Raw genomic sequence first — 21265 nt, forward strand, 5'->3', positions numbered from 1 at the left:
AGACCCGCCTGGGCAGCGAGACCTCATCTCTACAATAAATCAAAAAATCAGCCGGGCGTGGTAGCGCATGCCTGTAATTCCAGCTGCTTGGAAAGCTGAGGCGGAAGGATCGCTGGAGCCCAGCAGGTCGAGGCTGCGGTGGCCGGGAGCGGCCACTGCACTCCAGTCTGGGCGACAGAGTGAGACTCGAACTCAAAAAATAAAAAATAAAAAATAAATTTTGGTGAGAGGAAGAGATGAGTGTTAAGAAATGTTCAGTGTTTTGTACGAGTGCCTAAAGCCTCAAGATGATTATTTTTTGACAACTTTCTAAGTGAGTTAGGTGTGTGTTTTTCCTCTTTTTTGTATGAAATGAATTTTTAAAAATTTCACTCATTTAGAATTTCATTTCTAAATTGAATGGTTGACTGAGGATTTAAAAGGTAGCCTTGGGCTGGACTCGATGACTCACGCCTTTAATGCCAGCACTTTGGGAGGCAGAGGCAAGAGGATTGTCCACTTTCATTTCTTCTGTAAATTATCTGTTAATTTACTTTCCTTAAAACTGAGGCCAAGGCTGGGCTCAGTGCCTTGCATCTATAATGCCAGCACTTTGGGAGGCCGAGGTGAGAGGATTGTCTGAGCCCATGGGTTTGAGACCAGCCTGGGCAACTTGGTGAGAACTTATCTCTACAATAAATCAAAAAATTTACTGGGCATGGTGACGCGTGCCTATGGTTCTAGCTACTTGGAAGGCTGAGGCAGAAGGATCAGGTTGAGGCTGCCGTGACCGTGAGCATGCACTCCAGCCTGGGTGACAGAGGGAGACCCCAACTCAAAAAAAAAAAATAGGCAAGGCACTTTAGGAGGCCCAGGAAGGTGGATTGCTTGGGTACAGGAGTTCAAGATCAGCTTGGGTAACAGAGCAAAACCTTGTCTCTACAAAAAATTTAAAAATTAGCCAGGCATGGTGGCAGGTGCCTGTAGTCCTAGCTACTTGGGATACTGAGGTAGAAGGATTGCCTGAGCCCAAGAGGTCAAGGCTGCTGTGAGGTGTGATGTCGATGATCACATCACTGCATTCCAGCCTTGGTGAGAGAGTGAAACCCCGACTCAAAAAAAAAAAAAACGAAATGAATTTCTAAGTGAAATTCTAAATGTGAGAATTCCTCTAAAGGTAAGAAAAAAAAATGTTACAAAGTAGGAAATGGATTGCTTTACTAATCAGTATTGTTACTATGTTTTTCTTTTCTTTTCTTTCTTTTTCTTTTGAGTTGGTGTTTCACTCTGTCACCCAGACTGGAGTGTAGTGGCCGCTTCCAGCTACCGCAGCCTCGACCTGCTGGGCTCTGGCGATCCTTCTGCCTCAGCCTTCCAAGTAGCTGGAACTATAGGCGTGTGCTACTACATCCATCTAATTTTTTTTTATTTATTGTAGAGATGAGGTCTCACCAAGTTGCCCAGGCAGGTCGCGAACCCATGAGCTCAGGCAATCCACTCATCTCAGCCTCCCAAAGGCGGGGGATTACAGGCTGAGCCACTGAGCCCGGCACTGTATATTTTTCAGTGAGTATAAGCTTCAGGGTAAACATAGTCAAATAAACAACCTCCCCATTTTTTTATTGGGGGAAGGAAAAGGGGGAAAAAGTTAAACCTAAATTATTCTCTAAGCTAAGTTAACAGGCAAAGCCTGATAAAGAAGTCTGTAAATGACAGTTCCTTCAGTTAAGGGGAAAAAAAATGGAGAAATTATTACACCTTAAGTTGTATAAGTGGTCCTCAAATTTGAATTATTTTGCAATGGAATTTGTTTTTGTTATTTCAGAAAGCATTGTTCCTTACATGCTAATTGCATAAATGTGCTATACAGTTATATGTGGAACTGGCTTTTATTTATTTGTTTATTTTTATTTATTTATTTATTTACTTTGTGTTGGAGTCTCACTCTGTCACCCAGGCTGGAGTGCAGCGGCATACTCATGACAACTCCAGCATCGACCTGCGGGGCTCAGGTGGTGACCTTCCCCCTCAGTCTTCCAACTAGCCAGAACTACAGGCGTTCACTACCATACCCAGCTAATTTTTTGATTTATTGTAGAGATGAGGTTTCACCAAATTGCCCAGGCTGTTCTCGAACCGTGGGCTCAGGCAATCTGTTCACCTTGGCCTCCCAAAGTGCTGGGATTACAGGCTTGAGCCATTGCGCCCAACCTATTTATTTATTTTGATGAAAAATATGCATACGTTTATCACAGAGTCCTTTGGCTTCTAATTAAGACTGATTGTTTTTAGGTCTGCTGCACAGCTGTCATACAAGGATTTCTTTCCACTGTACTCCCATGGTAATCCCACTTTTGCTTAAATACTATGTCTTTGTTCTTGTTCTTTTTCTTTTTTTAAATTGAGTCCCGGAGTCTCACTCTGTCACCCAGGCTGGAGTGCAGTGGCATGCTTACAGCCACTGCAACCTTGACTTGCTGGGCTCAGGCAGTTCTTCCACCTTAGCCTTCAAGTAGCTGGAACTAGGGTTGCGCACCACCACACTTAGTTAATTTTTTGATTTATTGTAGAGATGAGGTCTCGCCAAGTAGCCCAGGCTGGTCTTGAACCCCTGAGCTCAGGGAATACTCTTGCCTCTGCCTCTCAAAGTTTTGGGATTATAGGCATGAGCCACCACACTTGGCTGCCTTTGTTCTTTTTAACCTGTGTGTGTTTTGGGTTTTTTTTGAGCAAATTTCCCAGAAATTGTTTTCATTCCTGGAAGAAAGTTTCCAGAAAAGACATGTTTTGGTACATTTCCTGTCTTTCATTGTGGAGAATGTCTTTGTATTCACATATTAATGTTGTTCTCATTCTTCCTTGGCACTCACTAGGTCCTTTCCATCTGAAAGCTCAAGCCTTCAACTCAGGGAAGTTTTTATCCATTATTGCTTCTTCCTCATTCTCTTTTGTTTTCATTCTAGCATTCTTTTTTTGAGTTGGAGTCTCACTCTGTTGCCCAGACTGGAGTGCAGTGGCCGCTCCCGGCCACCACAACCTCGACCTGCTGGGCTCCGACGATGCTTCCACCTCAGCCTTCCGAGTAGCCGGAATTACAGGCGCATGCTACCACACCCGACTGATTTTTGATTTATTGTAGAGATGAGGGCTCACCAAGTTGCCCAGGCGGGTCTCGAACCCGCGGGCTCAGGCAATCCACTCACCTCAGCCTCCCAAAGGCGCGGAATTACAGGCTGAGCCACACCAAGCCTGGCTCATTCTAGCATTCTTATTGCTGATATGTCAGGATTGCATTCCACAGAAACTGACAGTGTATTGGATGGTGCAATTTTTCTATTTGTGAAAAAGGATTAGGTTAGATGGTACTGGACTAGTGCCTCAATGATGTCATCAAGGACCTAATCTGTTCTCTTTCTTCCATCCTAAGAAGTAGCTTTCATTCTCACTGTTCACCTTAAGCATTCCAAGAAAGAAGAAGAGGGAAGGGCAGTGGGATGGGGGTGGGGTGGGGGGGAGTTGGGGGGCGGGCATGCCAGCGCCGCTTATCCTCTTGAAAAAATCCTTTCTGGAAACTTTGCCCGGTTCACTTACATGCCATTGGCCAGAGCTGGGTTTCGTGGCTACCTCACCTGCAGAAGAGTCTTGAGACTGTATATATATTTTAGTTACAGAATGAGATTCTGTTCCTTTTTTTTTTTTTTTTGGAGTTGGAGTCTCACTCTGTCACCCAGGCTGGAGTGTAGTGACACTCTCACTACCACTGCAGTCTTGACCTACTGGGTTCAGGTGATCCTTTTGCCTCAGCCTTCCGAGTAGTTAGAACTACAGGTGTGCACCACCACACCCGGCTAGTTTTTTATTTTATTTTATTCTAGAGACAAGGTCTTGCCAAGTTGTCCAGTCTTGTCTTGAACCCCTGAGCTCAGGCAATCCTCTTGCCCCCACCTCCCAAAGTGCTGGGATTACAGATTTGAGCTACTATGCCTGACTGAGTTCTATTCTTAATGAAGAGGAAGAGAATAAATATATTGGGTAGATAATTAGTAATTCTGTCATAGACATTTATTAAATTTTTTGGATTATTCCTTCATTTCGCTTCATTTTCTGTCACATATTCTTTTTGTTGTTTTGCTTTGTTCCAGGAAATTTTGTTGATTACCCTTTTTAAGATTTGTAATTCTGTCATTAGAATTATTTAATTTATCTTTAGCACTTTAACTTTGGTAGACAGTTTTGTTTTCTAATTTCTTTTTTATAGACTCTTATTTTTAAAAATACTGTGGTAACATCTATAACAAAATTTGCCATTTTAACCCTTTTTTTTGAGATGGGGTGTCACTCTGTCACCCGGCTGTAGTGCAGTGGCATGATCACGACAATCACAGGTTATGGCAGCCTTGGCCTGTCTCAGCCTCCCAAAATGCTGGGATTACAGGTGTGAGCCACCATGCCCAGACCCATTTTAACCATTAAGTGTATAGTTCAGTGGCATTAAATACATTCATATTGTATACTTAACTGTCACCACTCTCCATCTCCAGACTTTATCTTCCCAAACTGAAGCTCTGTGTCTCTTAAACAGTGACTCCCCATTCCTTCTCCCAGTTGCCCAGGTTATTACTGTCACACTTTATTTGTTTGTAGATTTCACTACTTTAGTTACCTCATATAAATGGAATCATACAATATACTACATGTCCTTTTGCATTGAGCTTATTTCACTTAGCACAGTGTCTTCAAGGTTTCGTCCATGTTGAAACATACATCAGAATTTTCTTTTTAAGGTTGTGTAATATTCCACTGTATGCATATACCACATTTTATTTATTCATTGATGGATGCTTGAGTTGTTTTCACCTTTCAGCTTTTGTGAATAATGCTGCTATGAACATGGGTATATAAGTATCTATTTGAGTCCCCACTTTCATTTCTTTGGTGTATATACCCAGAAGTGGAATTGCTGGATCGGATGGAATTTCTATTTTTAATTTTTTGAAGGCATACTTTGTTGTTTTCCAGAGCAGCTGCACCATTTTACATTTCTACTAGCAGCATACAAAGGTTCTAATATCTCCATATTCTCTTCAGCACTATTTTCTGGTTTTGGCGTATTTTTTTAAGAGTTATAGTTTTAGCTGTTTGTTCCATTTTGAGTTAATTTTTGTATACAGTGTAAGGTAAGGGTAGCTACCCGGTTTTCCTAGTACAATTTGTTGAAAATAATGTATTTTACTCCCTAAATTGTCTTGGACTTTTATTGACAATTCTTAGCTGGACGTGGTGGTACATGCCTGTAGTTCTAGCTACTTGGAAGACTGAGGCGGAAGGATCACCTAAGCCCAGCAGGTCAAGGCTACAGTGACCATGAGCATGCCACTGTACTCCAGCCTGGGCAACAAGAGAGAGACTTCAACTAAAAATAAGAAAAGAAAAGAAAACCTTTGACCACTCTGAGCTCTTAGTTTTATTCCATTAATCTATATATTTGTCTTTATGACAACACCACTGTCTTGATTGCTTTAGCTCTGTAGTAAGTTTTGAAATCAGGAAGTGTGGGACCTCCAACTTTATATTTTTTCAAGAGTGCTTTGGCTATTTGTGATCCCTTGAGATTCCATATGAATTTTAGGATGGAAGTTTTTATTTCTGCAAAAGAATCTTTTTTTTTTTTTTGAGTAGGAGTCTCGCTGTCACCAAGGCTGGCGTGCAGTGGCACGTTCATGGCTACTGCAGCCTTAATCTGCTGGGATCAGATGGTCCTTCTGCCTCAGCCTTCCAAGTAGATGGAACTACAGGCATGTGCCACCACACACAGCTAATTTTTTTATTTATTGTCGAGACGAGGTCTCGCCAAGTTGCCCAGGATGGTGTTGAACCCTGGACTTAGGCAAGCCTCTTGCCTCCGCCTCCCAAAGTGCTAGAATTACAGGTGTGAGCCACTGCACCTGGCTGCAAAAGAATCCTATTAATGATATCTCCTTTCAGATCTTAAGATACATGAGAGTGTTTAAATTTTTTTTTTCTTGTCTCCTGAACTACCTTTGTTCTTCCTGTTTTATCTTGGTACTTCTCTCATGCTTTTTATTTTCCTCATATAGCTGTTAATACATAACTACCTGTTGATATGATATTTATAAATGAACGACTTGTTTTATCAATGTAGATAGTGTACATAAATATCCCAGTCTGTTTCAAAAGCCTTATTTTGACGTGTCTCTTTAATGTATCATTGGGAAGAGTTTAGTGGCAGGTTTTTTAGATATAAATTAGGTAAGCAGGCAGACCAAAATAAAAGGAAAACATCATCCTCGGGCAGAATGTGAAATCTCTTAAATATTTCATTCCTATGAGGAGCTGCCTTCTTCCTGTGTTCGGGCAGTTTGATGCTCTCTTGCATGTTGCTCTTACATGTTCCTGAAAGCTTTTACTTCATTCTGTCAGTTGCTCTGCAGACACAGGCCCAACTGTCCTCCGGTAGACCTAGAGTTATTCTGATGGTCACCCGATGGCCTGCTTTCCCTTATTGTACTTTTTTCCTATCCTGGGATTATCTTTGGGACTCCTTTGGGAAGAACAGCTCTTCCTTCTATAGGAGTCATCACTTATTCCTGTTTTGTATTATAGTTTCTTCTATTGTTTCTTATCAGAATAATCAGTTTGCTGAAATTCTACAATTTCAGATCATTATCTTTTTTTGTTTCCAGCACTACGGGTATGTTTTCCTTTCTTTTTTTCCCATGTTTTTTCTCATTTCAGTAGGATTTTGAGAAGGTATGAGGTACATGCATGTGCTCAGTCTGATTTTATTTAGTCAGCAGTACTTAATAAGTGTAGGAAATGTTCTAGGTTTTGTAAATAAGATAGACAAATGAGTCTCACCTTTCCTAAAGCTTATATTTTGATGAGGAAGACATATTGAGCATATAAGTAAATAACATTATAGTAGGAATAGGTTGTAGGAAGTAATTTGGACTGAAAGATTCAGAGTGAATGTCCTTTAATATTTTAAGAAAAAAAAATGCCTGTCTCATGAAGAGCCTTGGGAAGAGAGTACTAGGTACAAGGATTAGCAGATATATAAAGTGGAGGGAGGAGCTTGTTTTATTAAAAGAAAAGTATGCCTGGAGTGTAGTAAACAAAGTGGTGAATGGTATGTGATAAAATTGGAGAAAGAGGTGAATGCAAGATGTTATGGGGACCTGTGATCTTTGGAAAGGAATGTTGACTTTATTCTAAATACGATGAAAAGCTTATGAAAGACTTTAGAAGGGGAGCTATGCTGTCTGATTTTTTATTGCTGTTGTTGGTGTTTTTTTTTTGTTTTTTTGAGTCGAGGTCTCACTCTGTCACACAACCTGGAGTGCAGTGGCATGATCATGGCTCACCTGCAGCCTCAACCTCTTTCACTTGAGTGATTCTTTTTCCTCAGCCTTCCAAGTAGCTGGCACTACAGGTGCTTGTCATCAATTCCTGGCTATTTTTTGTAGAAATGAACTCTTACTCTGTTGCCCATGCTTTTTTGTTTTGTTTTGTTTTGTTTTATTTTGAGTCAGGGTCTCACTCTCTTGCCCAGGCTGGAGTACAGTGGCATGATCATGGCTCACCATAGCCTTGACCTCCTGGGCTCAGGCAATCCTTCCATTTCAGCCTCCCACGTAGCTGGGACTACAGATGCATGCCACCATGCCTGGCCATCTTTGTTGGATTTATAAGGGATGTTGTAAGGTGATAAAAAAGTAAGATGTCTGTTGGATTTGATAATAGGTTTTTGTTTTTGATTACCGGTTTTATTGGGTTAGGACTTATATCTGGAGTAGATTGAATGGGAGGTGACAAACTGAAGGTATAAAGTATAGGCACCTCTTTTGGGAAGTTTGACTGTGGAAAGGTTTGCAGAGATAGGTGGGTAGCTGGAGGAACAATCCTAAATTCAGTGTTAAACTTTAAGAGGAATACTATATAAAGCTTATCACTATTTCTTTTAATCTGAGAAATTCTAAGCATATACAAAAGTAGAAAGTGACCAACCCTGCCCCATCCATATCCATCTACCTCTTCCTTTGCATTATTTTGAAGCAAATCCCATATAATTTCAGGTATAAATATTTTGTTACATGGTTTTAAAGATAAACCTTTAAAAATATAAGCATAATACCATTAAAACATAAAAATAATTCTTTTACTATCAAATATCTGATTAGGATTCAAATTTTCCATTTTCTCATAAATTATCTTAAAGTTTTAAAAACATATTTCAAATTGCATACACAAATTGCATATGAATGATATCTTTTTTAGTTCTCTTTTTAATTATTTTTACTTTTATTTTTGTAAGTTCAAGAAATTGCGCCACCTGTTCATTTGTATGTTTTCCCATGGTGTAAGTTAACACATTTCTCAAATGACTTCTGTTTTTCCTGTAAGTTATAAGTTGGATCTAAGGGCTGAAGATATTTGGACAAGACTACTTAATAGGTGGTGATGTAGACTTGTTTCAGAGGCACTTAGGTCTGCTTATCTGTCTTTTAGTGATGTTAGCAGCTGTTGATGTTTAGTGCTTAAATCTGTAGTCCATTGCAGGCTAAAAATGGTGATACTCTGAATCTATAATTCCTTCATTTATGAGCTTTAATAATTCTTTTTTTTTTTTTTTTTTGAGTTGGAGTAACACTCTGTTGCCCAGGCTGGAGTATAGTGGCATGCTCATGGCAACCGCAGCCTTGACCTGCTGGGTTCAGATGATCCTTCCACCTCAGCCTTCCAAGTAGTAGGAACTACAGGCATGCGCCACCACATTCAGCTAATTTAAAAAAAAATTTTTATTTATTCTAGAGGCAAAGTCTTGCCAGGTTGCCTGGGCTGGTCTCTAACCCCTGGACTCAGGCAATCTTGGCGCCTCCACCTCCTACAGTGCTGGTATTACAAGTGCAAGCCACCATGCCCGGCAGCTTTAATAATTTTAAAATGAGAAACTTCTTTTCATCTGTGATTTGGTAACCCAGTGAACAGTATAGTTTGAATAGAAAAAGCAGGATAGATGTTTTATTCTTTCCCTTTGTTTGTTTTCTTCTCTTTTTTTTTTTTTTCTTTTTGAGTTGGAGTCTCACTCCTTCACCCAGGCTGGAGTGCAGTGGCACGCTCGTGGCCACCCCAGTGTCGACCTGTGGGCTCAGGCGATCCTTCCACCTCAGCCTTTCAAGTAGCTAGAACTACAGGCGTGCGCTACCATGCCCGGCTAATTTTTGATTTATTGTAGACACTAGGTCTCACCAAGTTGCCTGGGCTGTTCTCGAACCCATGGGCTTAGGCAATCCACTTGCCTTGGCCTCCCAAGGTACTGAGATTACAGGCAGAGACACTGAACCCAGCCTGTTTAGGTTTTCAAGGTGTAATGAATTTTGTTGTTTGGTATTTTCCTATGGTGGTAAAGTAGTTTTTACTTTTAATGCCATGTACTCATATATTTGATATGTTTCAATCTGTTATTTTTATTGATGTTCAGATTTTATAATAGTCAGTGGAAACCTCTTCAAGTTGGCCTGTCTTTTAACAGGATCTTGGTTGTCTCTAACTTTCCTGCAATTAAATGTTGTTATATCGTCTGATGTAGGTCTAATCAGAAATCTAGAATTAACTAATTCTTCAAGGATATAGTATTTAGAAATAATTGTTACTATGTTAACTTTTTTGTTAGTCTGGTTTTTGTTTTGTTTTGTTTTTGCCGGAAAGTGAGAAAACAGGATTTATTGAGAAGACAGAAAAGCTCCCACAGTGGGAGGGGACACGGGGGGGGGGCTTGCTATGTTGTCCAGACTGGTCTTGAACTCCTGGTCTCAAGCAATCCTCCTGGAATTGCTGGGATTATAGGCACAAGTTGCTGAACCTGGCTATTTTACTTATTTATTTTTTATAGTTGTCTGTCAAGCTTACTTACTCTGTAGCCTTTCAAATTATTCCCTTCAGTTCTTGGATATAAATTCTCCTGTTTGTTAGGCCCCTTAACACTGTGAGGGATTCTCTTTCTTGCTTTTGAGTTCAAGTATGTATCAAAACAAGGTGTTTTGTTCTGCCTTTTTTTAAAAATGTATTTGTCTTATCCACCATTTGATTTGTTTAGAGTGGTAGGATTGGATTCTTGCATTAATTACATCACTGTATTTGGCAGAGTTCTCCTATTGCTATTCCATTTATGGAACATCATGCTCTTGATAAAAAATTACCTCATGTGACGAAAGTGAAAGACAAGACGGTAGTTTTTACTTCTGTAGTGTTTTTATATTTTATATGGATGCTTTCTGTTTTATTTATTTATTTATTTTTGAGTTGGAGTCTCACTCTGTCGCCCAGACTGGAGTGCAGTGGCCGCTCCTGGCCACCGCAGCCTCGACCTGCTGGGCTCCAGGGATCCTTCCGCCTCAGCCTTCTGAGTAGCCGGAATTACAGGCGCGCACTATCACTCCCGGCTGATATTTTGATTTACTGTAGAGATGAAGTCTCGCTGCCCAGGTGGGTCTCGATCCCGCGGGCTCAGGCAATCCACTCACCTCAGCCTCCCAAAGGTGCGGGATTACAGGCCGAGCCACCGACCCCAGCTCTATTTTATTTTTATTGTAATCTTTATTATAACTAAGGTCAGTTTTGCTTCTGCATATTTGACATTTCAATCTTTAATACAGTTAGTGGGCAACAAGGTTTGGAATTTTTCCTTTTTCTAATACTTCATCACTTTTAGCCTGGAAACAGGGAGAAAAAAGGCAGAAGGGTTGCTGTGGAATTATGTGAACTTGTAGGACCTGAAATTGAAGTTGCTAAATGAAGAAACTTGTTTTCTCCTCCAAGATCCCTCCTATGTCATGTGTTATGTGGATCTGAATTCTGTGAATTTCCTTTTTTCTTATGTATGTGGGGGGGATATTATGGTTGTAGTTTTATAAAATATGCCAGGAAGCATACCCTAGTGCTATTTAGAAAGAAAAAGGAAGACAATGAGAACTTGGGCAAACAGTTCTTTTTAAGCCCTAAAATATATCACTTTTATTCATCCATACAGAAAACAAGCATGAGGCCAAGAGGAGGCGAACAGAGAGAGTTAGGAGAGAGAAGATAAATTCTACAGTAAATAAAGATTTAGAAAACAGAAAAAGGTCTCGAAGTAACAGCCATTCAGATCATATCAGACGAGGAAGAGGAAGACCTAAAAGTGCATCTGCCAAAAAACATGAGGAAGAAAGAGGTATGGATAAATACAAGCAGGCTTTTTTTTTCCTTCTAATTATTAAATTGATCTGGGGTCTTAGAGAGTAGTGAAGAAAGTGGAAGCACTGAACTTTTAGACTTAAAATCATAACTCATATTTTAGTTTGAAAGTATTTTCTCTATGGTAGATGCTTTTTTTAATCACAGAAATTTAATTCTTATTGGAAACCTAAAGATTTATACTAGGTAAACTCACTGTACTATAAACTGATGGTAGTAGAGTTCAGAGATAATTTGTGAATTCCTGGAGCAGCCTGTTAAAATGATTGTATTTTGTTTTTTAATGACAAGTGTTAGTTCTGTTATGACTTATTTCTTTTGTTTTTTTTTTGAGTTGGCATCTCACTCTGTTGCCCAGACTGGAGTGCAGTGGCACGCTCCCGGCCACTGCAGCCTCCATCTGCTGGGCTCCAGTGATCCTTCCGCCTCACCCTACTGAGTAGCCGGAATTACAGGGTGCACTACCACACCCGGCTGATTTTTTTAAAAATTTACTGTAGAGATGAGGTTTCGGCAAGTTGCCCAGGCGGGTCTTGAACCCTCAGGCTCAGGCAATTCACTCACCTCGGCCTCCCAAAGCGTGGGATTACAGGCTGAGCCACCGAACCCGGCTATGACTTATTTCAAACTGTTATGCTGTGAGTTTTTAAAAGTTCACTGTTGAAAGTGTTTCTGGTGGATTCTTAAATTACTTATTGGGAGATTTGTGTGCTTCCTCTTTTGAGGCAGCTTTTGCATAGTTAGGTGAATTCTTCTTGTTCCAAAGTGTGTTGATATTTCTCATTACAGGTATTCTCCTTTATTCTGATAAGTGTACCACCAGTAACTTGTTTTTAGCCATTAACTAAAACCTCAGCTTATCTTTTTTTGAATTATGCATCTTTTATAAAACTTATGGAAAATTTCAATTTATACAAGAGTAGGAAGAATAGTATAATGAACCCATATATGCCCAAGAATATACTTATGAGACTTTCAAGCCAGTAACTAATGAGAAAAAGGGATAGTTGCTCAATATTATTCTTTAAAAAACTCTGTTGAGGAGATTTTGACTTCATTGACATGCATTTATAATTTCCTACATTATGTGAGTTATGCTTTGCTTTTTCAGATGTTTGGTCTTAGACACTCAAGTGCTTTCTGTATAAATGTACATTTCTCTTACTTTATACAGTGAAAAATTTCTACCTGTATATCATTTCTCTCTGCTTTGTGTGCTTTCATTTGAATAAAGTTACTACTGTTAGAGAAAACAACTTGATTGATGTATAGCTATTCCTAGTTAAAGGTGTATTAATATTATATAGCTAATATAATATTTAACTGTATTCTATGAAGGATGTGCTTAGATACTCCTTATTCCTTGAGTAATTTTACTGCCTTTTCTCTTTCCTTCTGCTCTTCCGGAGAGTTTGAATTATTTTCTCAATTTGAATATACTTCCTTAATAGGATGATCAGAAACCTATACCAAAGACTATTTTGGAGGGGAAGGTGGGTAAGAAAACATCAACAGAGGAAAAAGAAAAGACCCAGAAAACAGAACATTGTTTTCAGTTGAAATAAAGGGAATGTAGTAACTAAAAGGACAGAGAAGGAATGCTTCTGATGGTGGGTGAGGGGAGATGAGAGAACAGATAAGGACAGTCTTTTAGTTGGGGAACTGAAGTCTGTATTGTTGTGCTAGGTTTAAGAAAGCTGTCTTTAGTGAGACATGCTTTTAATTTATTAAAATGCTGTTGATACAGATGCTGTTGATATAGATTGCAAGAAATTGCTTAAAGCAGTTTTTGTAGCACAAACTGGAGTGCTTTAATGCAGACTGGGGGCAAGGAGTCACTTTTTGTGTAAAGAGTCAGATAGTGGATATTCTAGGCTTTGTGGGTCATGCTATTTCTGTCATAATGACTCAGCTCTGTCATTGTAGCTGGAAAGCAGCCATAGCAATATGTAAATTAATGGGTATGGCTGTATTCCAGTAAGACTTTATAAAAACAGGTGGTGGGCCAGATTTGGCACCTGGGCTGTGTGGTTTGCCTTTCCTTGATGTAAGCTATTGTTCTCTAAATATAATATGGATCGGGCTTGTAAACTTAAATTGTCTGTATGTTTTAGAGTAGACTTCTTCCATATGCTCCTATTAGCTATTTAGTTTTTGTTTGTTTGTTTGTTTTTTGGTTTCCTGCTCTTAGGATACTTGAAAATGTTAAAACAAGCTTTAACTTTATTCTGACATAAGAATTTTAAGGAAAACCTGACAATGTGTTGTTTTTTTTTTAAACTTTTAAAAATTACCTTCTCTGTTTTATTTTTGTTGAGTCAGAGTCTCACTCTGTTGCCCAGGCTGGAGGGTAGTGGCACGCTCACCATCACCTCAACCTTGACCTGCTGGGCTCAGGCGATCCTTCTGCCTTAGCCTCCAAGTAGCTGGAACCACAGGTGTGTGCCACCACGCCTGGCTAATTTTTTTATTTACTGTAGAGACAATGTCTGCCAAGTTGCCCAGGCTGGTCTCAAACCCCTGGACTCAGACTGTTCTCTTGCCTTTGTCTCCCAGCGTGCTGGGATTATAGGAGTGAGCTACTACACCCGGCTGCCTTTTCTATTTTAAAAAGAATAGGAAGAAGGAAGAATGAAAAGGGAAAGATTGTTAAACATGTAGTAAACTCCTTTGGGGAAATCTAAGAAAGAACCTGATTTTTGTTATACAACTATGGAAAGGTCAATAATTTGTGTATCAGTTATGCCTAAATGTAGAGGTGAAGGTAAGGTGGAAAACAAGAAAAATGTTTGAAAGTCTCTATGAATAATGGACTGTTTAACTTGCTCCTCACCTCCTACATTTATCTTTTGAAAAAAATCAGGCGCCAGGTGTGATGGCACATGCCTGTAATCCCAAAATTTAAGGAGGCCAAGGCAAGAGAATCGTTTGAGCCCAGGAGTTTGAGATCAACCTAAGCAATATAACGAGATCCTGTCTTTTCAGAATAATAAGCCGGATGTGTGTGGTAGCACATGCCTGTTGTCCCAGCTACTCAGGAGCTTGAGGTGGAAGGATTGCCTAAGCCCAGGAAGTTGAGGCAGCTGTGAGCTGTTGTCATGCCACTGCACTCTAGCCTGGATGACAGGGTGAGGCCTTGACTACAAAAGAAAAAGATCAGGCATGGTGGCTCACGCCTGTAACCTCAGCACTTTGGGAGGTTAAGACGAGAGGAATGTCTGAGCCCAAGGGTTTGAGACCAGCCTGGGCAACTTGTTGAGACCCTGACTCTACAATAAATCAAAAAAGTAGCTAGGCGTGGTGTTGAGTGCCTGTAGTTCCAGCTACTTGGAAGGCTGAGGTGGAAGAGTTGCCTGAGCCCAGCAGGTCAAGGCTGCAGTGTACATGAGTGTGCCTCTGCACTCCACCCTGGCTGACAGAGTGAGACTCTGACTTAAAAAAAAAATCAGAAAAACTAGGTGAAAATTGGACATAGTAAATATTGAGTTCTAGAGATAGGCTTTTATCTTCCAGGTAGGAGAGACTTGGAAATATCTTCTCTAAGGAATCTGAACCGCCCAAGAGAAAAGGCCTAAAGTAAAAATGCCTGCATTAGGGATTTCACAGAAAAATGATCTGGTCAGATCATCCTAATCTGATAACTCCAGTCCAGCTTCACATATGTATACTTGCTTCTAATTAGCTTTCTTGGTCACACTGTTAAATATGAGCATATTGCCAAGAGTTACCCAGAATCTGGGGGAAAGCATCTGGTATGAAAGATTAAGATCAAATCAATAGGAAAGAAAAAATAACTTGGAGAAAACAAGTTTTTGCAGGAAGAAGAAAAAAATTTAAATTATCATTAACCCTTTGCACTTGAAGACATCTTGTGGATCACCTACCAGCAACTCAACTGCAGTTTTTTACGAAGTAGTGAACGATGAATCACTTCATATTAAATGCTATAGTGTTGGGATCAATTATTTTATTGTAATGATATTTGGCTTATAATGGAGTTTTGGACATTGAGGAACTTATTCATGACAAAAAAATCAAAATTTCATATCTTATTTCTTTCTGACATGTGGTAACATGTGAAAGTTACTGACATGCATTTGAAGTTCATCGATACATGTTGTGCAGTAGTAATTTGTTTGATGTCTTCCACTGTAACCAGTGCACTGTTTGAGCAGACAGTGCAGTCTTGTATTCTTCCTTCCATATTAATAATATGTAATTTATTGTCCAGTCTGTTGTTCAACAACAATGTGGGAAGGACACACTCATGATTCCTGAAAACCAGTTCTAATCAGAAGCTTGACATATTTCAAATGAGACATAAGTTTTTCTTTCTTTTTTTTTTTGAGGCTCAGTATGGTATATAGAAGTTAATAATACTTATTTTTAGTCCCCAGAAGAAAAATTTCCTCACTTATGCCAAATCTGTTTTGTGATGACTGCTTTTTCTTTATTTTTTCATCTACATAACGATTTGTTTATTTTGTTACACTATCCACTAATTCATTTGTAAAATACAGAGCAAAATAGTCCATCAGTTCTCTTATATCACTTGCTATTTGTAGTCCTATTGTTCGAGATGAACAACAAAATTTATTCTTACTGGAGGAGCATCTTTTTTTTGTAGCATCTTCCCATCGTTCACTTGACAATAGTTGTGGTCTACTTCTTCAAAACTACTAACACTTTCATCGCTATCACTTTCTGTTGTGTTCACCTGTTTTCTTCTTGATGGGACAATATCACTATCTCTACTATAATTTTCTTCCACCTCATTATTTTTTCTTTTTTCTTTTTTTTTGAGTTGGAGTCTCACTCTGTCGCCCAGACTGGAGTGCAGTGGCTGCTCCCGGTCACCGCAGCCTCGACCTGCTGGGCTCCGGCGATCCTTCCGCCTCAGCCTTCCAAGTAGCTGGAACTACAGGTGTGCACTACCACGCCCGGCTAATTTTTTGATTTATTGTAGAGATGAGGTCTCACCAAGTTGCTCAGGCAGGTCGCAAACCCGCAGGCTCAGGCAATCCACTCACCTCAGCCTCCCAAAGGCGCGGGATTACAGGCTGAGCCACCGAGCCCGGCTTACATAGAATTTCAAAAGCATACTGAGGAAAAGAAGTTAGACACAAAAAAGTATATACTACATGGATGCCATTTATATGAAGTTTAACAACGGACAAAATGAAAAATCGAATAATAGAAATCATAACAGTGGTTGCTCATAGGGCTTGGGAGGGATTGACAGGGAAGAAGTATGAAGAGTTTTCTAGAGTGAAGAAAATGTTCTGTATCTTGATGATATTGTGGTTTACATGTGTATGTACATTTGTCAGAACTCATCCAGCTGTACACTTGAAGGATCTGTGTATTTCACTGTGTGTAAATTTAGGAGTAATTTTAGAAAAATAAATAAAATTGAGTTTTCTCAACTGTGGCACCAGTAGTCAGAAGACAATTAATTGATTGCCTTTACAATTCTAAGAAGAAACCTACAAGCCTTTCTTTACTCAACCAAACTATAAATTAGTGTGAAGGTAGACTGAAGTTACTTTCTCATGTTCAGGGTCCCAAAAAACCTACCCATGCTCCATTTCACAGGAAGCTCCTGCAAGTTATATGCCACGAAAATGAAGAAAACCATGAAAGGATTCTCAGATCTAGGACAAAGACTCCAAGTTGAGAGAGGAGGGGACTCTCCAGCATCATGCTGATGAAAGAGCACAAGATACTTGTTCAGTAGGCCTAGAGAGCAGCCATTTCAGAGTGGAGCAGGGTGAAAGACTTGGAGAGAGTTCTTTAGGAAGATAAAATTGATAAAATACTTAATATGTGTAAACATTCTGAAAGATTTATACAATTAGGAAAGAGTTTAAGTTGAATCAGAACGAAAACCAAGCAGATAAAAAAGGGAAATCACTTCAGGGAAAACAATATACAGGAAAAGTGAAATCACTTACCATACTAATAATAATGTAAACACTGAAAATTGATGACCGGGTGCAGTGGCTCACGTCTGTAATCCCAGCACACTGAGAGGCGGAGGCGAGAGAATTGCCTGAGCCCAGGAGTTGGAGACCAGCCTGGGCAACTTGGAGAGACTCGTCTCTACAGCAGATCAAAAAATTAGCTGGGCATTTTGGCGAGGCTTATAGTTCCAGCTACTTGGAAGACTGAAGCAGAAGGATTGCCTGAGCCCAGCAGGTCGAGGCTGTAGTGGCTGTGAGCATACCATTGCACTCCAGCCTGGGCTACAGAGTGAGACTAAATTGTGGTTTAACTATAATTGGAAGATGAGGGCATGGGCAGAGTGTTTATGGTGAGGCCAAGAGATGCTAAACAGTATAATTCTTATTTTCCATAGTAGAAAAATAATTCCTAAAATCAAGAAGTAGTATTTTGGCTAGGCGCAGTAGCTCAAGCCTGTAATCCTAGCACTTTGAGAGGTTGAGGTGAGGGGATTGCCTGAGCCTATGGGTTTGAGGACTGCCTGGGCAACGTGGCGAGACCTCATCTCTACGATAAATCAATAAAAAAATTAGCTGGGCATGGTAGCGCACACCTGTAGTTCCGGCTACTTGGAAGGCTGAGGCAGATGAATCACCAGAGCCAAGCAGATGGACGCTAGGGTGGCTGTGAGCATGCCACTGCATTCCAGCCTGGGCGATGGAGTGAGACTCCAACTCAAAAAAAAAAAAGTAGCATTTTATAAAAATGTTACTTAGAGATAGATTTGCTTTTGTAAAACCAAAAAGGAGGAATTGGGAAAAATAAAAGTAGTTATAGAAAAAAGTAGTAAAAGTAGTTGAATTTGGCGAGTGGGAATGTGCATGAGGGGATGATTTCCATTTTCTGAAACAAGTTTTGAAAAAATGATTGGACTCTATGTGTAGATTAAAATGTCAACCAAAAATAAACAAAAATAAAAGAATTTGGAAAATGCACCAAAATGTTAAATTTAGCTAATTCGTGAGATAAAGGTGATTTTGTTTTCTTTATTTTAAAAATTTACTCCCCTGAACTTGGGTTACTTTTGTAACCAGTAGGGAAAAAATGAAAATAAATGCCAGTTATTCTTTTTTCCTATAGCAGGGCTAAGGTGAAGATGTTAATATATTCATAGAGTCACTATTGATGTTTACAAGGGACTATCTTATAGAGTGAGAAAATTCATTTTGATTGAGACATTGAGCTCATACTAGTGAGGAGAAATGAGATTCTTATAGAAATGATGTAGCTATCACAGTGTGTATAAAATATATAGTTTACATGTACTTTTCATTTCAGTGACTCCTTTGTGTAGTTTTTAAAAAATGTTCAATAGCATAGTACTTTATAGCATTAAATATACATTTTAGTACATATATACTGTTGTCATTTAATGAACTACTTAAAAGCTTAAAAAAGTTAAATTTGTTACATCTATTGCCTTTATATTAAGCTTTTCCTTTTTCTTTTAACAGAGAAACAGGAAAAGGAAATTGACATCTATGCTAACCTCTCTGATGAAAAGGCTTTCGTGTTTTCAGTCGCCTTGGCAGAAATAAATAGGAAAATTATCAATCAAAGACTTATTCTCTGATACTTGTCTGCAAAATCTGTTCCAGCTTTCTTCAGAATTATATCAGCAAATCCTCAAACAGTTGTGGACTCTCAGGAGCATCTGACTGCATCAGTAAGGGCCGTTGATTGTTTCCCCTATCATTTAGCTGGTGCCACATGTTGGGAGCAAAGCTTGGACTATTTGGGGATCTCCTTGTTTACTAAGGAGTATTGTCAGTGTTTTGTGTTTGGGTTATAAGCAAGTGTATTTACAAAAAAAAAATACTGGATGGATGTTAAAGGATCAAAGGGGTAGGGGTGGGGGTGGAAGGATGAAAACTAGGGAGATACAATGTGTGATAGTTTTCAGGTTTGCCACCAGAGATGCAATATTTTAAATACTGTCAGAAAGAGTGACTTTTAAAAATATATATTTCAGATTTTTAGCACTAACAGATTGTATACAGTTCATTTACTTTTAGTAAATTGGCAATTGCTATTTTATTGAATGGGGAATTGAGAATATAAACTGTAAATTTTGTCTTAAATTGATTTTTTTCTTGGCCTTTATTTTTATGACTTACAGTATGAGTTATATTTTAGGAAATACTTTCTAAACAGTTTGGAAGTTTGGGTGCTATATGAAGAAAAACATTTAAGAATATATCATACTTCAGATTTAAAACACCTTGTTTTCTTGAATGTAATTTATTTATTGGTTAAAAAAAAACTTTTCTGCTCTCAAGATGGTGCCTGTTAACCTAAACATAAAATATATTTATTATAATGCAAAATATTTCTTAGCCACTTTTAAGCAGTAATGTTTTATCTGAATGGATATTCATTTATACATCCTGATAATTATTTAAATTGTTAATCTCACTCTGAAAAATAAAATAAACATTAATATTGAAACTGAGCAGATGACAGTGTGTTATAAACTTTTTGTTATAGTGAGTTTGTAAAATATATTTAAATTCTTAATTTTGCTAGGGTTAAATATAACCATTTATACTTGATTTATTTTGTACTAAATACATATGTATTTTGGCATACTAGTTTAATAATTAACATATTCAGACCAGACAATAATTCACCTTATTTTCATTCCCTCTACCTCATTCTGTTTGGAAGTTGTCTGTATAAAATAGTCATCAGTTACATTTAGCCTCTACTTAAGAGAATCTCCCTTGGCCTGGCATGGTGGCTCACGTCTGTAACCCCAGCATTTGGGAGGCTGAAGCAGGAGGATTACATGAGCCCAGGAGCTTGAGACCAGCCTAGACAACATATATAACCTTGTCTCTACAAAAAAATAAAAAATTAGCCGGATTTGGTGGTATACACATGTAGTGCCAGCTACTTGGGAGGCTTAGGCGGAAGGACCAGTTGAGCCTGGAGGCTTTGGTGAGCTATGATTGTGCCAGTGCACTCCAGCCTGGGTGACAGAGTGAGACCCAGACTCAAAAAAAAAAACCAAAAATAATCTCCCTTTTAGTTTCAGCTGTGGTATTGCTGTCACCTCACAAGAAATGTAATTTTTTTTCTACTTTATTTAAATGGCACCAGCAGAGGGAGCATATGAGATACTCTAGATGGGATATAGACTTTTCCTAAGGATTATTTTTCCTTAATCCCCATACCTACCTGCAGGTTCTACTGCAAATATTTTGTATGCATTTTAAAGTAATATTAGTAAAGTTTCCCCAAGAATGTAATGTGATTCTATTTTTGAAACATATTGTATGAAAACTATTTTGAGCAAGAAAGCTTTAAAATGATTCATATCTCAAAATGCTTGTGTACGTATATATGTTCTTAGAAGAAGTAACAACAGCTTGTGGAGTAGGCATCTCTTTAAATAAGAATTATTAATGTGGGAGTCTGTCCCTTTAAAGCTGAAGATCATGAGAGGAAAGTCCTGTTAAAATATTGGCTATAATAAGTGAGAATACCGATTACTGGACTGGAGCTTGCTATGTAGAAAAGTAATTATGGAACTACAGATTCTCATAAGGTTAGACTGTTGGTTCATTGCACCTGAGGCTGCCACCAGCCAGGTAGCACCAAGGCTTTCCACCTGCGAGTACAGCTGGGGAAGCGCTGCCGGAGCTGGAGCCTGAGCCAGGAGATCCCCTCTGGAGACGAGTTCTGGGAGGACCAGGAGAGAGGACATGGTGGTTGAGTGCTGGGAGGCGAGGCCTCAGTGCCAAGGTGCCCTCCTGCCCAGAATCTTCTCCATCCCTGTGTGTGAGTGACCCCAAAGAGCGGCCTCCCTCCCTACTCCTGCTGCTTGTGCATCTGTCCTGAGTGGACCTGTGTGCAGAATTCAGTGACGGGAAGTTTAAGGCCAAAGAGAAAACATATTTAAAAACAGAAAAAAGCCGGGCTCGGTGTCTCAGCCTGTAATTCCAGCACTTTGGGAGGCTGAGGTAAGTGAATTACCTGAGCCCACGGGTTCGAGACCCGCCTGGGCAACTTGGTGAGACCTCAT

The 21265-nt window shown here is 39.3% G+C and overlaps 1 protein-coding gene across 2 annotated transcripts in view; it reads left to right on the forward strand.

The window, feature by feature from the left end:
* Positions 1 to 19712, forward strand: part of CUNH16orf87 (chromosome unknown C16orf87 homolog) — a 37689-nt gene extending 17977 nt beyond the window's left edge. The window contains exons 3-4 of one of the 2 annotated variants that reach the window (XM_008055015.1): positions 11030 to 11212; positions 18693 to 19712. In XM_008055015.1, coding sequence (XP_008053206.1) covers positions 11030 to 11212; positions 18693 to 18811 — 302 coding nt within the window. In that variant the 3' untranslated portion in view covers positions 18812 to 19712. The remainder of the gene's footprint in view (positions 1 to 11029; positions 11213 to 18692) is intronic. The other variant, XM_021710897.1, reaches the window with a different exon arrangement.
* Positions 19713 to 21265: the final 1553 nt, after the last annotated feature.

This window comes from Carlito syrichta, unplaced genomic scaffold (genome assembly GCF_000164805.1).
Source record: "Carlito syrichta isolate Samal-C Ts95f unplaced genomic scaffold, Tarsius_syrichta-2.0.1 Scaffold301634, whole genome shotgun sequence".
In the NCBI taxonomy this organism is placed as follows: domain Eukaryota; kingdom Metazoa; phylum Chordata; class Mammalia; order Primates; family Tarsiidae; genus Carlito; species Carlito syrichta.